Source organism: Astatotilapia calliptera, chromosome 16, assembly GCF_964374335.1.
Source record: "Astatotilapia calliptera chromosome 16, fAstCal68.1, whole genome shotgun sequence".
Classification (NCBI taxonomy): domain Eukaryota; kingdom Metazoa; phylum Chordata; class Actinopteri; order Cichliformes; family Cichlidae; genus Astatotilapia; species Astatotilapia calliptera.
The window spans coordinates 30,923,732-30,944,324 of record NC_137437.1 but is presented as its reverse complement, the minus strand read 5'-3'; the positions used below and the strand labels follow the sequence as shown (position 1 = coordinate 30,944,324).

General features: G+C 37.7%; 1 protein-coding gene across 5 annotated transcripts in view; it reads right to left on the bottom strand.

The window, feature by feature from the left end:
* Window positions 1-619: 619 nt before the first annotated feature.
* The window catches only part of LOC113007765 (nck-associated protein 5-like), a 111,460-nt gene continuing 91,486 nt past the window's right edge, over window positions 620-20,593 (bottom strand). Inside the window, exons 12-14 of one of the 5 annotated variants that reach the window (XM_026144672.2) lie at window positions 15,795-16,181; window positions 11,500-11,595; window positions 620-5,295 (exon numbers count right to left, since the gene is read on the bottom strand). In XM_026144672.2, coding sequence (XP_026000457.2) covers window positions 5,294-5,295; window positions 11,500-11,595; window positions 15,795-16,181 — 485 coding nt within the window. In that variant the 3' untranslated portion in view covers window positions 620-5,293. Of the gene's footprint in view, window positions 5,296-11,499; window positions 11,596-15,794; window positions 16,182-20,593 lie in introns of those variants that run through there. The other 4 variants (XM_080290485.1, XM_026144674.2, XM_026144675.2 and 1 more) reach the window with 4 other exon arrangements.

Genomic DNA, 20,593 nt, shown 5'->3' with positions numbered 1-20,593 from the left:
TAATCTGCCAGCCTCCCCAATGTCCTAATTGTACAGCTGTAGCCTAATACTGATAAGCGTAATAGCTCATAGTTCATTCCTCAGCTGGCAGTAGACTTCCCCATGTCTGTCAGGGTCTCATGAGAAAATGTGAAATAGTCATGAAAAAAACAATAGTTTTTCATGTAAAAGGACAAATTCGTAAGTAATGTGGAAAATGTATTTAATGTAATAAGCATGTATTTTTTCCAGGGAAAGTGGGCAGGAACCAACATGCTCATCAAGAAAAGAGCTTGAAAACCGATGTATTTTAACCCAAACCAGAATTACTCCAAACCTAACCCAATAACCCTTAAATGCCAAGACCTAAACAAGTAGCTGTTAATGCTTAAAATTAACCAGTTGACATTTTTAATTAATAATTATACTGTCAGTATGACTCAAATTTGATTTGCTCCATTACTTCCAAATGCAGACTTCCAATTGCTGATGTTAGGAATCCAGTTGATGCAAAGACATCCTAGATATGTTGGACTTGTGTATAACACCATCAGCTGGTTGGGCTTCATTTTGTAGCCCATCTATCTAGATTCCTCTCTACCAGCCAAAGCAATTCAATGACAACACACAAACAACGTCCTTAATGTCGTCCCAGTACTGAAATCGTTTATTTTTTCTCTGACAATAAACAAAGAATATCAGTAATAAACAACTCTCAGTTTGTACTGATAAGATGACACAAGAACATCACTGTTATTATTTGGATTCTGGAAATATAAAGACATTTAGGAGGAGAGTTACTGTGATAGTGAGTGACAACAAGTGCTAATAAATGGCAAAATACACTCATCAGTGCAAGGTACAAATACAGGACATCGGAGTAAATGCTAGAAAAATACAACCCTTGTGAGAGTGACGCTCTTCGTGATGCGAGCTGTTTTAAAAACACAGACGCCATGCTTCATCTACCCGTATCAGTGCAGCCAATCTGTTCCCTGATCCTCGTCTCACGCTACATATTTATTACACATATAAATGTTTTGCTACTGCTGCATTTTTACAAATATTACCATCAACAAAGAAGAGGTAAATACAGTTAATACTGATGATAATGTGCGGTGCTTTGTAGCTATACATCATGTGAAAAGAATATGGCTATCATCACCTTGATGAGTCTGATATGTAGATTCAGGTGCATTCATGTTCTGTATATGCAATCAGTTTCTTACTGATGGTGTGAAAAGATGCATCTCGGCAAATATCTACACATGATAAATAACGATAAAAGTTCAGGGGGACGGGTGGGTTAAAATCGTCAAATGTGCCGGGATGCATTCGGAACACCAAAAACAGCAGATTAAAGGACACAGTGTACTTCTTAAAGACAGAGACTCAGATATCTTACAGATAAATGTGCAGAAAAGAAGTGGCAATCGGGAAAGATCAAGACAGGAAAGAGAGGATTCACGTGTATGTGACTTTAGAGTTCTTCTACTTTCTGAAAAGAAAGTGGTAGAACTGTTAGCTTTTGATAAGTTGCGAAAAGTTCGACTAAAAAACTTGCCGTGTAATTGAAAACTGTCACACTGTTGATTTCCACAAGGGATGCTCTCGAGTTAGTAAAAATAAGGGGGGGTCTCTGTACTTTTGCTTGCCTTGAAAATTTTAGAAAAGTGCAACCCTTGAATTGCTGCCAGATATCTGAGTCACTTTATTAAAAAAATAACACCAAACAGTGAGCTAGTCATATTTGTAACACAAAAGAGAGAAGAACAGGACACAGTGTACTTCTTAAAGAGATAAAACGTGCAAACTATGACGCGGAAAATATTAAGTCCAGGAAAGAGAGGATTCACGTGTACGTGATTCCGGCTGAAGCGCATCTTAACTGTGGCAACGTTCTACATTCCCAAAATCAGTGGTGGAACTCTTGGCTTTGATTTGCTTACGCTAAGAAGCTGTTCTACTATATTTCTTGTAAAAACTAGAGAGGGTCTCTTGAATTAGTCCAGAAATAAAGATGTTCTGCTGGAGCCTAAAAATGTAAATGTCCTTCACCATTAGCTTCATAGAGCTTCCCCTGTTCTGGACTACTTTACAAGTGCCCCATAAAACAGGATGTCCAAAGAGCTGAAGTTCTCAATATATTTACAAGTTCTTTAGTTTACCTTAAATATGAGCAAAGCAATGGAAGAGTTCAGTCCAGCAAAAAAGACGTAACTGGTCTTTTGTTGCTGTGACAGAAACGTGTACATGTGAATCCTCCCTGTTGGATCTCTTCACATGCTTTAATGAAAGCTGTACGTATTAAAGTTTAACCCACAGCTTCAACCAGAGACAATAAATTTCCCTGAGCTAGCATGCTGACAACTGAGTGCGTTACCACTCTAAGATTACATGCAAAACTCACTGCTTTGTCCTGATGTCATAGCTGTGGAAACGCACAAAAAGCAGCTCACATGTGAGGAGTTTAAATTCAAAATGAAACGTGCAACATTTACCTACAAAACAGTGTCGGAGTATGTGAAATAATATTTAAGCTTTTTTTTAAAAAACTTCTTGTAATAAAACAGGCCATATGAAGCATCACTGGGATCAGAGTAAATTATAGAGGCTGAGTGCATGCAAGTGGATATTAACACAGTGACAATAAAAAGTAGTTAGCGCACACTTTAGAGAATCACATTACTCAGTCAGGTAAATGGCAATCAGTAGGTAGTGCTGTACATAGGATAACACTGTAATCTCGAGTTTTGGTGGGCCCATGGGAAAATATATTACGTATGTATCCTAGCTTAGATCGTCATTTTGTCTGGAGCAGACTTAAATCTTAAACCTTTAATAAAATGTTCACACATGGCTGGGAAATGTAAATAAATGTGGCTACATGACCTTTAAGGAGAGACAGCCAGTGCCATTATGGAGGTCTGCAGGTGAAACGCTTATGTTTGTTTGTCACAGCCTACATGACTCACCCGGTATTCAATCCTCTTAAGTTTTGCTGAAGCTCAACAGTGACGGTTAGCATGGCTCCCTCGAGCTACAGCGTCCAAATCCAGAAATGTTGTGGAGAAAAGCTGAATTTAACAGTACAGACAGATTTGTTGCACATCTGCTTTGAATCCATGTAGAGCCTATGGCATAGTCTATGAGCGGCGTTTCTCTCCAAATTTCTCATCCGGTCAATTTTAAAAATGGGAACAGAAGAAACAGAAACTGGAAATGCATAGGAGGAAACAACAGTATGGAAAATGCTAATCACAGTCTCTGTGGGCTGCATTGATGCTACATGCAGTTAGACTTCAAAAATTATCAAAATTGGTAGATCGCTGTTGTGAATGAATGCTGTATGTAGACTAAAATAACGGAAATGGTTTTGTCAGGTCCGTTTTAAAGTGGACATGAAACACTACATGTATAAAGGCTAATTTATACCACCAGCCCTGCTCTCAAAAACTGATATAGATGTAAAACTGCCTGTGAAGCTGAATTTAAGAAATAAAAGCTTAAAGTAAAAGTTTTAAAAACGTGTTTAGTGCCACTGGGAACATTATGTCACTTGGTTGGTTGGTTGTGGTCAACAGACTTACATTAGTTTATGTTAGCTAACCAGTACAGAACCAATAAATGTGGAAAAAATAAGGACACGAACAATAAAAATCAATCTAAGGGGGTCACTTTTGTGCTACCCATGGGTGCAACAATGAGCTTTATGTTAAAACCAAGTATATACTGTCCACTTTCACTTTCTATTTCTTACGTAGCTGATTGGCAAGCTGCACTGACACAGAAAAACCTACCCGTTAGCTGTAATGTTCAGGTTTGTAAAGCACTTTAGAAATTAGGACAGTGTGGAGGAGTGCCTGTTTGAGTCAGGTGGTTCACTGGACCAACAAGCTGGAGTCAGAAACTCTGATTTTTCCATGTCTGACTGAGTGTACCAAGCGGTCTGGTCTGCTGGTCTCAAAAAAGTGCTTTACAAACCCAAAAATTACAGCTAACAGGTGGATTTTCCTGTGTTAATGCAGACAGTCAAACAAAAAATAACCACTTATTGCTTAAGAAATAGAGAGTGAAAGCAGACAGTATATCCATCTGTTTATACTGTCATGTTTGCACTGAAGCACTGCAGCAATTTCCTAATGTTGTAAACCTGCTCAACATTTGGCAATAAACCCCTTTCTGATTCTGATCTATTTTCTTCCGCTTGTCCTTATCAGGGTCGCTGTTAGCAGCAACTAGCCAAGCTGGTGACATAATGTTCCGTACTAACAGAAGATGGCATAAACATGTTTTTAAAACTTTAACTCTAAGCACTTAATTCTTAAATCAAGCTTCACAGACAGTTTTACATCTGTGTCAGTTTTTGAGAGCAGGGCTCCATGTCTAAATTTGCCTTTATATGTGCAGCGTTTCATGACCACTTTAAATAAGCTTAACAGGTAAGCTTTAATATGTGAAAAACAGCTGCTTGTTACTAACATGAGCTCTACTTTATCAATGTAACTTTCAGCTTGGAAACATGAAACCAATGTGGAAGTACGTTAAACCTGCATTCTTTCTCGTAGCCAGCAGGGGGCAACTCCTCAGACTCGCGTGTATGAAAGACAGTGGGAAGAACTCCTTTAATTTAGTTCTGACTCATGTTAACTCCTCTCCATTGATTTATGACTTTAGTAGGTGCTTTTCTGATGAGTTTATGGGTTCCGTCTATTTTAAAATATTTTTATTTTTCAAATGTATGATAGGTTTTTAAGATTTGAGAATGTTAAGATGGTGACAATGAATTTGCTGCACTTGAAGTTTCAAATACAGGATTTTGGTAACCAGTGGGTGACTAATCATAGCTATGTCCATTGTGTTTTTATAGTCCGTGATCACACCCACAATTAGAATATTTTGAGATTATAGGTAGCTCTTTTTTAATGCTACAGTAGCTTTTATGCTAAACATGCTAAATGTACATTTTAAACTTTTTTTTCAAGAAAAAAACCTGTTTTTCTGTGAAGAAAAGTCTGTTGCAGATAAATACAATCAGCTGCTCACAGCTGATGCCAAACAAGATGCAGACCTCCAAAATGGCTGCCAGACAGTTCATTGCTACACCTGAAAGGCTTCTCGGTATCTTAACGCTACACTGAGCAGAGGCGGAAGCCTAACAATGCCAAGCTGGCTTTTTGTCCCACTTCTGAGCATTTCATCCGGACACAGAATCCAAACTGTGGGATTTGGAGGTCCTCCATGTGTGGCTCGGCGATAAGTCCACCCAGTCGCATGATTTCTCTCTTCAAGTTGACTCATCCAGCTTCAGAAACTCTAAAAAGAGAAGGTGTGGAGCAGAGTGAGATAGTGGATCTCTGAACCACACAAACAATATCCAAAATGAGACTAGTTTAAAGGAGAAGCCCAAACTGTGATTAATAATAATAATATAATGGAATATTTAAGAAATGCCTTTAAAGATGATTAATCAGCTCACAGGCTTTCTTTGGGGAAAATTTATAGAGAGCAGGGTCTGCCAAAATCAAAAACTAATAAATAAATAATTGTAAAAAATGATAAACTGTTACCAAAATAATAGCATCAATAAATATCTGCATTTATTGTTACACATTTGGCATTTGAATTTGCATTTGAATGGAGAAATAAAAAAAGTTATTAATAAAACTTTATTGATCAACCAATAAATTGACTCAATAAGAGCCTCTTCTTTTGCACATTGATACAGAAATGCATTAAAATGTAAAACTATAAAAAGAGGGTAGAGAAATAAATAAGTTTACAAATATATAAGCAATACCTGCAAAAAAAGAAAGATACGCAAAAAAAAGTAAACAAAAGTACGAATTTACAGCAGGGAAAATGACTTAACGGTTTACTGTCATGCGCTTTAATTTATTTTTTATTATTTATTGATCTATTTATTATTAATGAAAGGATAAAAAAGTTAAACAATTTTAAACACTATTTTTTTTGCATAGTATTTCTGGAGCCCACAGTGTGGACTGTGAAAAGCAGAAACAGTCCTTTGAAAATTTGTATTTCTAGCCTCCTGCTGAGCTCACACTTTTTACTTAACAAGGATCCTTTTATCTCTAAAAAGTATGAAAATTCTTCCTCAAAGCCAGCAGACTCGTTGGAGTAAGAGGACTGCCATTAAACTGCCCCACAGAGATCCACTGTAATTTCAGCTTTTTTCGCAGACACTACCTCTTTATCAGTGTCTTTCCTGTGATTTTAAGTGATCTCACACTCTCAGGTACATAAAGCAACTTTTATGGATATTCACGGTTTTATACAAGTTGAGGTTGTGACTTTTTATAAGCAGTTTTTTGAGAGCTGGGCTGAGCCATGTCCACCAGCACAGCAACTTCATCTGCAACTAAACTGAAGCTTTGTACTTGCTATTTTAATTCTGAGCCACAATTTCATATATTTGTGGACAGGCTATAATTTGTGTTTGCTTGTGTAGCTCAGTGTGCTTTTTTCTATAAAGAGTGGGGTTTGGTTTATTTTGTATACGGTAAAGGGCATAAAAGTACATGGTAGATCTTTTGCATTGACTTTGCTTGCTGGTTATAAAGTGGCTGAGGAGTGAACATTGCCTTAAGGTTCCACTTTATGTTCCTCAACTGCAGCTGCATACAGAGAATTAATTTCACACAAAAAAAAAATGTCAGCAGGTCTTGTCACTGATTCCTAAGCACTTTAAATTATGGTAACATAAGATGTATCTGGGATAAAATGTGGTTTAAATTGAAATAGGACAACTGTGATCTGATCCCATTGGGCAAAGATAAAACAGCAACATCCGTCACTGCATGTTGATGAGTGTTCCTGACGTGTTCCACACATAGTCTGAAACAAAACTGATAACTAGTCTGATTCAAGGAATATAAAGGTGGGTGAAAAATCAATAGGAAAAACCTGAATCCCTGACCCTTACAATGTGATGCCATCATAGTTCAGGTCCACTTGTTAAGGCAGCCACATGTGCCAAATAAATCTACTGAACTGGACTGTTTCATTGCCCAGCAATACCTGTGACATGATAGCAAAGCTATTTTTTGTCTGCTATCATGATAACAGCTGGAGGACATGTGCCTTTTCTGCCATAACTCAGCTAAATTTCAACTTTTTTGTTGGCTTTCCAAACAAGTTATTTTACCTCCACCTGCTTTCTTTGGAATTATTGACATATCATGAAAGCCTTCACTGCTTTTCTCACAGTCACTGGATAAAAGTGACACTCCTGCAGTGTTAACTTATGAATTTTTGAACCAACACCACAATGTGGGTCATTGTCTCAGTTTGTGTGACGAAGGCGACAAGGGCCTAACACACTATGGGGCCTTACATAAAGTGGTGCACCTGGTCATCAGATCCCCCATCAAAATGGCACACGGGCTTGTTGAATGATTTGATGAGGATGAAAAAGATGTGAATAGCATTTATGGCCTTCATAGTCACTAGATCCTAACACAGCCAAACACTAATGAGGAATTTTACTGGCAACACATGAGGAAACATCTTTTAAAAGAATGGTCTTAATCCCTCCAGCAGACTTCCAGATACTTGCAGAATAATTACTAAAGAGGACTGAGAAACTGTTCTGGACTTGTTTTGGTTTTTCCTGTTATTTTTCAACCTTTTCTCTGTAATCGCTGCATAAAGATATTGGAAATGGGCTGCTGAGGAGTGTGAAACACTTCGATGAGTGTGTTTCTATAAATAAAAAGGTATTCATGAATCTTTATGTGCATCTTGCTGTGATTGCTCATAACCTGTGGCTATTTTTTAACCCACAGGCACATCTCACGACCTACTACTACACACACAACCGTTGTAAATGCCAGCGTTAATGTAGTGTAGAAAGATGCAAATGATGTTTGGCAAACTTGTGTTAGTCATGTGTTCAGTTGCTACCATTAAGCGTGCTTTCTGCTCAGTGGGGATGAAAATGGGCTTGAAAGCAAAGTGTAGTTTGAAAGAAAAAGTTATTAGTCTTTTTTTTGTGCAGTGTGAAAAAGTGAACTTACTGAACCTTGGTCTGTCTTTATAACTGCCAGCTCCAGTGACAGGTTTTAAAGGCAGCATTTGAACGTGTCTGACGAGTCTCCCGAAAGAAGAGTTCACATTTATTTTGGTAGATAAAAACTGAAAAAGTATGAAACTTTAATGAAACTTGCCAGTAAACCTTTTCAGTGGGTTAAAATCAACTTAATAGTATGTAATTTTCAGTACTTAGAACAAACTCTGACACTGTTTTTAGTCCTTAAAAGTCCTTGTGACCCCGGCAGTTGGAGGGTTCATAATTTTGCATTTTCCAAGGCTACAGATCAAAGTTCATTACACATAAAAGCCATGTGTTTTAATGGTTCAGTGCATGTTTTACAGATGAATTATTTGGTTCACTGGATTTCGGTGGTGGTAATATGAAAATAAAAATAAACTGTGTATCATGTAAAATATGCATACAGTTAAAAATTCATATATTTTTAGATACTGACTTAAATGTGTTATTCTAGCTGTGTGCAAAAACATATTAAAGCTTCAGTTATATGACTTTCAGCTAGAGCTGGGCGATAGAACGATAACGATATGTATCGCGATATAACTTTTACTCGATAGAGAAATTAAGCTATCGCGATAGACCTCGCCGCTCTTGTCCTCAAAAAAAAAAAAAAAAAAAAGGTCAGCCAATCCAAATTAAGTAGCGCAGAGCCGAACCAATCACAGCCGCAGCGTCACGTCGCGTGACTTGTTACGTACAGCACAAGTGCCAAGCCGCACGTGTGTTTGTTTGGGAAGCAGCCAGCGGGTAATGGAGGAAATGAGTGTGCCGACTAGAAAAATCAACCGAGCGTGACCGAAGAGAAAACAGATGATGGTTCCAATGCCGGAGAGATTGTCGAACGGAAGAGCCATAGAAGCTCCGTAGTGTGAAGGTATTTCGGCTATTTCAAGTCTGACAAAAAACATAGTAGCGTGCACTGTAAATTGTGCCGAAAGCAAGTCTGGAAATACAATAAACTGGTGCATGCGTCACACTGTGCGCCACGTTATTGTTTCGGTGAAATGGATTTCTACAATACTGTTAATTCTACTCTCTGCAGTGTTTAAATGCTTACATATACACACAGTTACTGTCCCTCTACACATACGACTCGGTTCTGCTTCTATGCCCCAGCTTTGTTTACTTTTACCCACTGAGGCTTCTAGACTTCTGATTGGCCAACATTTCTGCACGGTTAGGAATCTAGCGCCACCTGCTGCTTTGGCATGTTCATAGCAGCGTTTTCCTTCATTTCTGCCTTTATGTGTGGACGGGATTATTTTTTAAAACGAAAACGGAAAATCTCCGTTTTCAAAAATACCCGTGTACGTGTGGACGTAGCCTCAGTCTCTGACTGGAAGCGCTAATTCGTCATTCGGCTTTTGTCAGACTAAAGTAACTGTTAAAACTGTTTGAAAAGCTAAGCTATACAACAAGGAGAGATTGAGAATTTCCTTTTAGTTCTCAGTTTATTTGATATTGACAAAAGTTAGTCAGTTTTGTCTGTTCTTCTGTAAAACAAACTAAGATTTATTTTTAGAATTAATATTTTGTTTCTAAGTGGAATTGACAATTTAGTCTGTTTTGTTTGTTCTATTTTGAAACTTAAACGCTTTAGCGGCTGCCTTTTGTATAGTTTGCAATATTTGCCTTTATCTATCTGAAAAAGTCTCATGTTCCTTAAGTACATCTACCCTGTTGAACTTATTATGGGAAATAAATATTTAAATAAAAACAAGCTGCTGATTATTTCACATTTTACTTGTGAGCAACGGCACATTTAAATCTTACAAATATAGTTATTTGGCTTATATCGTGATAGATATCGTTATCGCCTGAAATGAAAAAAACATATCGTGATATGAAAAAATCTCATATCGCCCAGCTCTACTTTCAGCCATGAGCTTTAAGTGCAGACTGTCTAAACTGCACATACTGTCTGTCACGGTATTTGTGTTTCAACTTATGGAATTATATTCTTTGATTACTGAGGTTCATGTTTTTGGGTTTCTTTAGTTTTCAGGGATCGTAGTCCTCTCTCCCTTAGTGTTTATCTCAGCCTGTGGTTAGTCTCTGTTCCCATGTTTTCCCTGTGTCCCAAGTCTAGTGCTTTAGTATTCCCTCTGTTCCAGAGACTGTCTGTTTCCATGTCAAGTCTGCGTCTATGTGATGTCATGCTTCCTGTTTTATTTTGATAGTCCTTGCCTAATGTCACTTTCTTTGTCTCGCGATTTCTGGTCCTCTCGTCGTCTTGCCTGTGCATTTAAGCCCTGTGTTTTCCTTTGCCCTTTGTTGCATTGCATCCTCACTATGCTGTGTTTTTCCCTCTGTGTTCTTAGCCGTTTCCTAGTTTACAGTTGGAGTTTTTGGTCCCAGTTTCTAGTTTACAGAAAGTTTACAGTTTACAGTCAAAATAAAGCTGCCTCTTTGAGTTTACTTCCCATTACTTCCTGCATTTGGGTCCTACATCCTGCCCACCACGCAGCAAAGCTTGACACAGTCACATATTTTCATGCAAGTTGTCCAAATATGCCTGTTCAGTTAACTTAAGTCATTCACTGCCATTGACGTCTATAGACGTCAATTGAAAAACTTACGTTGACTGCCATTGACGTCTATAGACGTCAATTACGTTTTTCAATGGGAGGGGCTAGAATACAACCTCGTCACAAAGCAAGAAATATTAGTGTCAAAGGCACTTTTCTGCTTGAAATGTATTTTTCACAAAAAGCTCGTTTTCTCCCTTTTTTTGGTCAAAACAGGCATTTTTGGTGGAACCCACCTCTCTTCTACAGCTGATTACTAAAGAATGGAAAATGGTAGAAACAAGCTTTTTTTTTGGATGAAAGAAGAGAGTCTGTTCTTCATTTTGGTAGGTTCAGCGTTTATATGATCATAACACACAGTTTTCTGTGGCTCTTCAAAAATGAGTAAAAATGCTCAAAAACCCTGGCAGTGGGGAGTTACCTGATTTGAAAATGGCTGGCAGTGAATGAGTTAAATGTTGTTTAATGGACCAGCATTAGAGATTTCTTTCATATTTCTTCATAAACTAAACTAGTAAAAGGTCCAGAGATTATTCCAAGTGTGTTGGGAAGCATTGTTTCCGTGAATCATACAACAAAGATTTCTCTCTTTTTCTAAAGAAAAACTATTTTCGCAACATTTAGCTGAGTGAAGAAAATTCTCCAGAAGTTAGGTTTACCAGCCTCGACATTAGAAAGGTCATATTATAAATTATTTATATATTGCGGTTAAATATTTCAGTCGTTTGGATCACACTCTCCCAATTACACTTAGTCCAGAATCATATTTGTTCAAATACAAGTCTGCACTTTAAGGGCATATCACACCACATAGCTATAACTGGATTGTTATTGTGGATAACTAAAATAAAAGTTGCCAGTGTTCAAAATATATGGACCTCACTATACACTATCTCTTAAATAAATGTGGTGTCTTACAGTTGGCCAGCTGAAGTCTCGTCTGTTCTTTCTGTTGGCTCGGAGTGGCTCGTGTTTTCGATTTAATATAGGTCAACTTCTTTGGTTCCAATCCACCTGAAAGGATGAAATAAAACTAATTTTAGACATTGTTTTCTCAATGTTCTCACTCATGTCAAGAACAAGACTCAAATGTGGAGTTAGAAGAACTGCTTGACGCTGACAGGCTGACGTCTTCAAAGAGAGCACGATTATCATCCTGAATTCAAAGTGGCAGCAGATCTAAGAAACGCTAAAGGAGCTGCAGCTGACATCCAGAAAGACGGTAAATGTTTGGCTCAAACAGCCACCTCACATGTGAAAAATAATGCAAATGAAGACATGTTTTTCAGATAGGGAGTGACAGTTTAGGATGCTTAAATAAAACTGTTCTGACTGTGGGATGTCCTGTGTAGACAAACATTTAAATATGCATTTCACCTAAAAACAGTCAGAGACATTAACTGTTCACTTATTTGCTCCTCTGGACAATGTCTAACCAAGCTAAATGGTCCATATGTTAAGCGATCTGAGGCATTTTTTATCTATACAAACTAATTCAACTATGAGTCCTTTAAAAAAGTTATTGTTTCTCCCTCATCCTTCACCTGCTTTTAATTTTTCTCTCATAGTCAGCATATCTAAAATTTGTCTATTTTAAAAGATGGTCCTTCATTTTGATCCAATTCATAAGCTCTTTGTATTAAAATTAAACAGTTTTTCTTAAGAAATATGAGGAAAAGGAGGTTCTCAACTGTTTGCTTATCAAGAATGCAGGTTTAACATATCCTCAGTCTCAGGGCATCAAATACTGACTTGGTGTCTGAATAATAAAGAGACAAAGTCCAAAACCCATTGCTCCCTGATAAGGAGGTTTGTCCTGGTGACAAATCTGGGACTTACTTTAAGTCCTCCAACGTTTAAATATGGACCCTATGAAAGAGGACCTGTCACAGTCCTTGGATTTTTGTTATTTTGTGGTTTGGAATTCCAGGTAAATATTTTTATTCTTACTACAACTGTTTTAAAGGTTTGACTTCTGTGTTTGGCAGATTTCTGGTTTCCTGCATTGATTTCAACAATCTAGTAGATCACAAGCTTCATTTCCAGTGGTTGTTCTAATGATTAGTTTCAGTTTTGCATCCTATGTTTTGGTTCCTGGTCTTTTGTCTTTGTTTCTATTAAGATTCCCTCAGTGTTTTCCCTTCTGTTCATCCCTCTGTCACATCTTTCTGTCTTTGTCCTCCTGTGTTTCCCTGACTTTATCTTGATGTTTAGTGTAGGTCTTCTAGCCTCCATTATCTCCATGGGGGCAGGGATAGCTCAGTAGGTAGAGTGGTTGCCCAATGATCGGAAGGTCGGGGGTTCGATTCCCCTTAACAGCTACCCTGAGGTACCCCTGAGCAAGGTACCGTCCCTACACACTGCTCCCCGGGTGCCCAATGGCTGCCCACTGCTTCACTGAGTGAATGGGTTAAATGCAGAGAGCAATTTCCCCACGGGGCTCAATAAAGTACAATAATGTACACACTTTCTTCTTCTTATCAGTAAGTTTCCTTGGGTACTTGTTATTATTCATGTCCCTATCAATCTCCTTTGATTACTTCCTGTTTTTAATTAAAACGTTTGTTTCTTTTGTTTCCTGTGTTAATTTTGCATCAGCCTCTCTCCCTGATTGGTTTCTCCGCTACAACCAATTTCTCACCATAAAGGGGTTACTGTTAGGAATAAATGTATTTAACTCAAATCATATTTGATTTATAAACTATAAAAAAAAGATTTTTGAGCATCTAAACGTAATCAGCAAGTAAAAACAAAAGTAAAAGGGGATTGGGGGGAAACAAGGAAAATAAAAAAGGAACAAATGAGTTGTGAACTATAGTGTGATGTGGTATTTATGGTATCCCTTTGGTGTCTGCTTATGTAGGTCTTTGGCTATGCAAAAATGCCAACAGCGTGTGGTGTTAGGTAAAGTGCTGACTGGTTGAAAAACTGGCTAAACCAGTAAGGGAATGGTAGAGTTCACCATGGAAAGAAAAGGGAAAAAAAGTGCTTTTAATTTCAGCTGAAAATCTTAATAACCAAAGACAGCACTTCAAAATGATGAATGAGCTGTAATTAATATTAGCTTATATAAGTAACTTGTTAATTTATAAAGTCAGCCATCAAAAGTTCTCATTTAAGCTCTCGTTTGATTAAAAGTTACCGCCTCAAAATGTAAACCTGCTTCTTTCTGCCTCGGTGTGAAATCAAGTACTTGATTTCACAACATGAGTGTTTTTCCTTTTTCTACATGCCGTGTCATTAGCATACTGAGCAGGCCATGTGTGCAATATGCTCTCAGTACCATGATAAAGGCTCCGCTTGTTGTAACGACACCGTGATCGCTTCCAGCAATCTTTTATATAAAGGTAAATATTGAACTTTGAATCTTCAATTTCCCCGGTAACCTTGAATAACGCAGAGAACATGTGGATAAATGTGAGTGGATCTTCAGGAAATTTCCTTATGTGCTAAGTGCTCAATAGATACATGAATAATGAATTCCCTTCAGCAAGATTTTCTCTGGATATGTCTTTTGTAAAGGAAATGAGCAGTAAATGTCAAGAATAAAGCCTGTTCTTTAAGAGGCTTTAAAAAGCAAGATCATCTTTTTAAATCACAGTGCCTACTTAGACCAACATTAAAGCCACTGACAGGTGAAGTGAATAACACTGATATGAAGAAGTGTTCTACTGGAAAGTCTTAGGTCCTGGGATTCACCTGGATTATATTGTACCACCCATTAAAATGAATTTTTTTTTCATTTTGGACAATTGAATAAGTACCTAATTTTTACCAAATTATTTTGTTGTTATTCTGCCTTAATTTCATAGCATTTGGTTTTATTTACTAATGTCTTAGAAATCTTTGATCTGGTGCAGGAACCTTAAAAAAACAAGGGGCACTCCCTGGTGACAGGAATTGATTTAAGGATGATGATTTGCCAAATGACAACAAAAATACTGCTGAGGAACAGGTTGAGGATACCCACAAATAGTCCAAGGTCCTCACCTGTCCTCTAAATTTCCTATATCCCAATCCGCTTGTGTGCTAACACGATGGAAATGCATCCCTTTTAGATCCATGTCCTCACAGATAAGAAGTCTCAACCACTAACCATAAGATATCAAGACAGTAGATTTGTGTCCAAAAAGTCTTGACCATCAGGACACAGAAAAACAAACAAACCACAACTGAGACATATCAGAAACTTTTAAATAAAAAAAAGAAAGCCATTGTATTTGTTGCCAAGACACAGGGTTAACCCTCTGAGGTCTGAGTCGTCATTGGTGAAGACTCAAACCCTAACCCTAAACGTATTCTATCATAATATGTCATTTTTATCATTTAAAAAAATGTCAGGAGTAAAAAAAAAAAACTGTAACATCCATCAAACTTTTTTCACGTCTTTCAAAAAAATTCCTTTTTACTCTGTTATAAAACAGAGACTTATGATTACGCTGCATCCGCAGAGTGAAAGAGATCAACATGGTGATCAGACCAAAGAAAGTTGATGATGTTTGGTGATGTTAAAAAATCTGGTGACACGAAGTGGGCGGGACCTAAGGTAAAGTTTTCACACCTTCTAGTTGAGAAAATGAATGGCTACCAATGATATCTCAGGATACTGCTTACATATGACCTGGTAGTAAATACGATAGATTGTTACCTAGGCAACTGTGGCCTTGAATATCTGATCGTGACCAACTGACAGTTTCCAAGCGATGAGACATGAGTGAATCACTTCCAACATAGACACATCTAAAGGGGTTTGCGTCATAACTAATGATGACGTATACCTTAGAGGAGTTAACCTCTTTACATTCACTGTGTCACCAGTGACCTGTCTGGGGTGATGGTTGGGTTTTATTTTAGCCACATGCTAAACAGAGAAATTACTAGACAATATTTTACTCTCATAAATTTTGGAATTTGCAGTTTTCCAGATAAAAGATTTTCCATTTGGATTTGGGCACTTCCAAACAGGTGGAATTTCCACAGAAAAAGCCAAATGTTAGCCAAAACCCACTCTAAATGGATTGCTGGTGATCTGGTGGATGTTACATCAAATATAAGATAAGTGTTTGTTACATAGATCAAACTCGGAACATTATACCAGCAACGCTACAAGTAAGAAAGATTAAGTAAGAGAGCATAAAAGTTTCCATCATTACTATAAGCTTTATTCCTGCAGTCCAAAGTTCAAAGCTGTACCTTTGGTCATTTTACCGTACCTTGTGGTGCTCTGGGTAGCCTGCTCTGGGCTTCACACACACTGGCAGAGGTCATAATGGGTTCAGACGGGGTTTGGATGGGCTGGAGGAAGGCCACAGTGGGGAAAGGCACTGACTGGATATGGGTCATGGAGGAATCGGACAGAGAGTTTGGCACCCCTGCATGGCTGCCGTCCTTATAGCTGGAGGGAATTCTCCACCGGGGTAACGGGGAAGGAGATGCGTCCTCGCTGGAGGAGCCAAGGACACTGGGAGGACTGAGGGATTGCTCTGGGGTTGATGAGGATTTGGGGAGGAGGTGCAGGATGGAGGAGAAGAAGGAACAGGATTCAGGAAGGGGGATGGTCCCGATTCCACTGTCCAACGTTCGCATCTTGCAGCCGGAGCCTGCGGCACAAGGAGAACAGCTGAAGTGGTTCAGGGTGGAGGGAATAAAAGGGAGAACATCAGGAATGAGACAGAGGGGTGACCATGGTTGAAGTGGCATTAAAGTAACCTTTAAAATAAATATGTACGGTACATGAATATAGATACTAACAGGCCTATTGTTAATCATTTATCTGGTACTCTAGCTGACTTTGTGTCTCCAGGAGCTGTTACAGTGAGGGCAGCTTTATCAATCAATAATAATGGATCTTCTCTGCAGTATCATAACTGATTCTCTCGTGCCTCCTTGTTATTCCTACCACATATCTTGACTGTTTGCCTGTTTTAAGCAGCTCGATCCTTGTGTTCTGGTCATTTGCAACACATGGTTAGTCTTTTCCTTCCTCTCTTTCACGGTCTAACTTTCAAAAGCCTTAAAAGCCAAGTCAAAAAGCAGTCCAATCTAATTATATAAGTGTGAGGCAGGGTAATGGTTTCTTTGCTCTCCAGCAGAAAATGACTCAGCCAAATCGGGTCCACTTGAACCACTGCTTTCATTTTACAGATATTGTTTGATGGCTCTGACTGTTAGCATGCACTGGTCACATGGTGAATATGAAATGCACACAATGGCATGTGACATGAAATACAAATGCACGCTGCTGGGGATATTTAATTAACAAAATATTTGAAATCTTAAATAAAAATGGTTCTGTTGTATGCATTATTTAAACGGGTGTAAGGTTAATTCTTAAATGTATTAAGCACTTTTTGTTGAAAATATAAAGTAACTTGAAAAATGAGCCCTTTTCCACAAATATTCAAAGGATGTAATGCTTTGGTAAGCAGCATTAGCTAATATTAGCTTATAAATGTAGTACACTAATCAGTAAAATCATCAAAGCACCAACTTCCAGCACAGCAAAGACAAACTCAGAATATAAATTAAAAAATAAATACTGGTGTTGCTTCAAGTAGAAATTTGCTAGTAACAGTAGTAAGAAAGTAAGCTAAGTTTAGCTAGATAGCTACTAAATCAAGCTATCAAGGAATCTGTTTGGATTAGCTGATAAGCAAAGGGTGGGCAATTACTTTACCCAAGTGGCCACATGAGAAACTGGGACTGTTGTGAAGGGCCACACCAATAAGCTGAACTCAGTTAAACTCAGTAATAATGCTATCTCTTTATAAGCTTATTCACAACAGTGAACAACAGTACCAGTTTCTCATGTGGCCCCTTGAGACAAGGAAATACCCACGTTTGAGATAAGATAAAATTAGCTACCTGGCCAAATAAGGATTTGACCATCTGGGAAAAGTACAGTATCATGAACATGATATTAGATCATGGAGGATGTTTACCATTAAATGTAATGCTAAGTTGTCTTTCCTCTTAATGAGAAAGGCAGTTAATATTAGTTAACACTAGTATTTCTGCTAACACAGATGAATTGCTAGCTATGTCACACAGCAAACTGTTGTCTTAAAGTGGTCAGCTAAGTCATCCAATTACTTATGTTAGATGCTATGGCTAGATGGCTAACCACATCTTGCTTGCTAACGTTACTGCTCACAGAATCTGAGTGGGAACGTTAAGTGGATGACTTGGCAAATAACTTCATCAGCTAACCTAATCCATGATACTTACTTGCATGTAAGGTCAGTGTTGTTTTTAATCCATCAGTAAATTATGTAATAGAATGAAGTAAAGATTTATAACATTTATGTTATACAGTAATAGCCAGAATGATGGCAATTTTCCAGGAGGCTGTAACTTAGCTACACAACTTAACTCACAAGTAATTTTTTAAAACTAACTATACAGATATTCAGGTATTTACTGGTCTCTCAGTTGTTATACAAGGTTCATACAACATTCAGTGCATTAACAACAAAATGCCTAACTCATTTAAGACTAATATATGCAGAAATTGCACTGGACTTTTTAGCTTTTACATCACTGTTCAGCCACATTTGCATCAGAGAACCATTTTTGTAAATCATAGGAAACCAAAAACAACATGAATCACTCCAGTCACCCATCTAGCATGCACATCATTGAAATAAGAAAATATTTCTTCAAGCTGTTGTCATGCAGACTCATGTTTTAATATGTAGCCTGAAGCATGAAGCCTGTAGGCAATCACACTGTGGAGCTGAGGCAACAGCTGTGCCCCCTTTATTAATTAAGATGTGCACGCATGAGACTTTTGAGTGCTCCTCTGGGTTTCTTCAAGCCTGTTTTTCTTCATTTTTTTCTAATTCTGATTTTAAGCTGTTGTGCCCCGATTAATTGAGAACTTAAAATGATCACATTAAAAGTCATGCTATGTTTGAAAATAGACAAATGTGGAAAGGGGAATGGTAAAACCATTATCAATAATGCTGAAAAACATTAAGTTACATTTTAACTAGAAGCTCTGGAAACACCTCAGTACCGGTAGATTGCAATTCTTTAAAGTTACAGCCTCAGCTGGAAAACATTAACATCGATTACAGTCATCCACTGCAGCTTCCTCATATTAAATAATAGCTTTAAGTAGCTATGTTTAAATCAGCCAACTTGTACTCATGCAGCAACAAACAAGAACAAATAATTGAACTGTGGAGAAGTAGGACAGAAATGTTATTGATTAGTCTGGTCTTAGGTTGGAAGTCTTCTTTAGAAAGGCAGGATCACAGAGGCTGAGAATTGATTGCTTACAACAAGCCTCAGCTGTATTGAGAACAATCAATAGCTGCTTAATGTCACAAGATAACAGTGCAGTACTTAGTATTTAAAAATTATATAGCATACACATAAAAATAATATGACATGGTTTCTGTTTAAGCAGAAAAGTTTCACTTAAAGTGTCCCTACTGTGCTTTTTCCAGCTCTGTATTTTCATTTTTTGACTCTACTGCAGTAGCTTTGCATGATTTACAGTTCAAAATAATCCTTTACTCACTATAGAAGTTCCCGACTTCATACTTCAAAGCCAACCATTTTAGCTCCTCCCCTTTTAAGCAAACTGATTGGCTGTCACTTGACAAATTATTTTAGTAGTTGGTTTGGACTAATGTGGGTCCTGATTACAATATTAGGGATATCTTCTTATTCTCTGTGACATCATACAGAGCCAAGAACAGAAAAAAACCTGCCAGAATTGGAGCATTTAATGGAGTCTAAAATATTAGTTTCTGGCTCACAGGGATTATTTGCACAAAAACTGACCTCATTATTTGAAACACTGGCCATGTTTAATATGAATAGTTTATATATGACATAAAATATTGAAAAAGCACAATAGGTCATCTTTAAGGGTATGTGTTCGATAAGTTTAAGGCAGTGGTGTCAAACAACAATCAAATTGTCAAAATCTCTTCATAGGTTTTACAGCCTTTCCTACTGATGAAGACCACCCAACAGCCATTCATACTGCATTAAAATAATTAAGCAATAGATAAACAACTAAATGACAGAAAAGTCTTTATTTACTATTGTTTATAGAAACTGTTTGTTTTTGTTTTTTATGTTTTTTTTTACCATAGGATCAAAATAAAAACAAAAATGTTATTTTATTTGTTTTAGTTTTACTGTGAATTAACAAAAACTTCTGTTTTTAAATAGATTGCAGATTGCTTTCACTTCATTGTCTTTATCAGCAGCATTTCGTTATCACATTGAAAAACTGAGACTGTTCAATACTGTTGAAATTGCAGTTCTTTTTCTTATGTTTATTGAGATCGAATGCATAGTTAAATTTCTCCATACTGACAGAAGGGGCATTTTCTCTGGTTCTCTGGTTTGACTTAAGGTCAATGTGGGCTTTATGTGGCCCATGATGTAATATGAGTTTGACATCCCTGAGGTTCACATCTTAATAGGTCAAAAGGCTGGGCAGCAATTTACACCTCTTAGTAAAGGGCATCTTGTTAGTGAAAATCAACTTGAAAACAAAAATAAAATCTGACAAGCTTGACTTGAATGTAAAAGAGAAACTCATCACAGAAAAATAATTCAAACACAGACCAGAAAGGGGAAATCCAGTCGTCTTGCTCCTTTTAGAGTTGCTACAGCGGATCATCTGCCTCCATCTCATCCTGTCCCAGCATCTTCTTCTATCACACCAACAGTCTGCATGTCCTGCTTCACTACATCCATGAATCTTCTCTACAGGCTTCCCCTTTTCCTCCTGCCTGGCAGCTTCATATGTAGCATCCTTTTTCCAGTACATCCGCTATTCCTTCTCTGCAAACCATCTCAGGCTTGCCTCTCTAACTTCGTGTCCAAACCATCTTAGCCTGAGTCATCCCTCTGATGTACTCATGTGTAATCTTGTCCTTTGGATGGTGCTTAAAGACAAATGCAGCTGGTTAACCTCTTAAGCCCCAACGCCCCCTGATACGGGGGCAAAAGGCAGGAGATCAGTTAGGCTTGGGGTTTAAGAGGT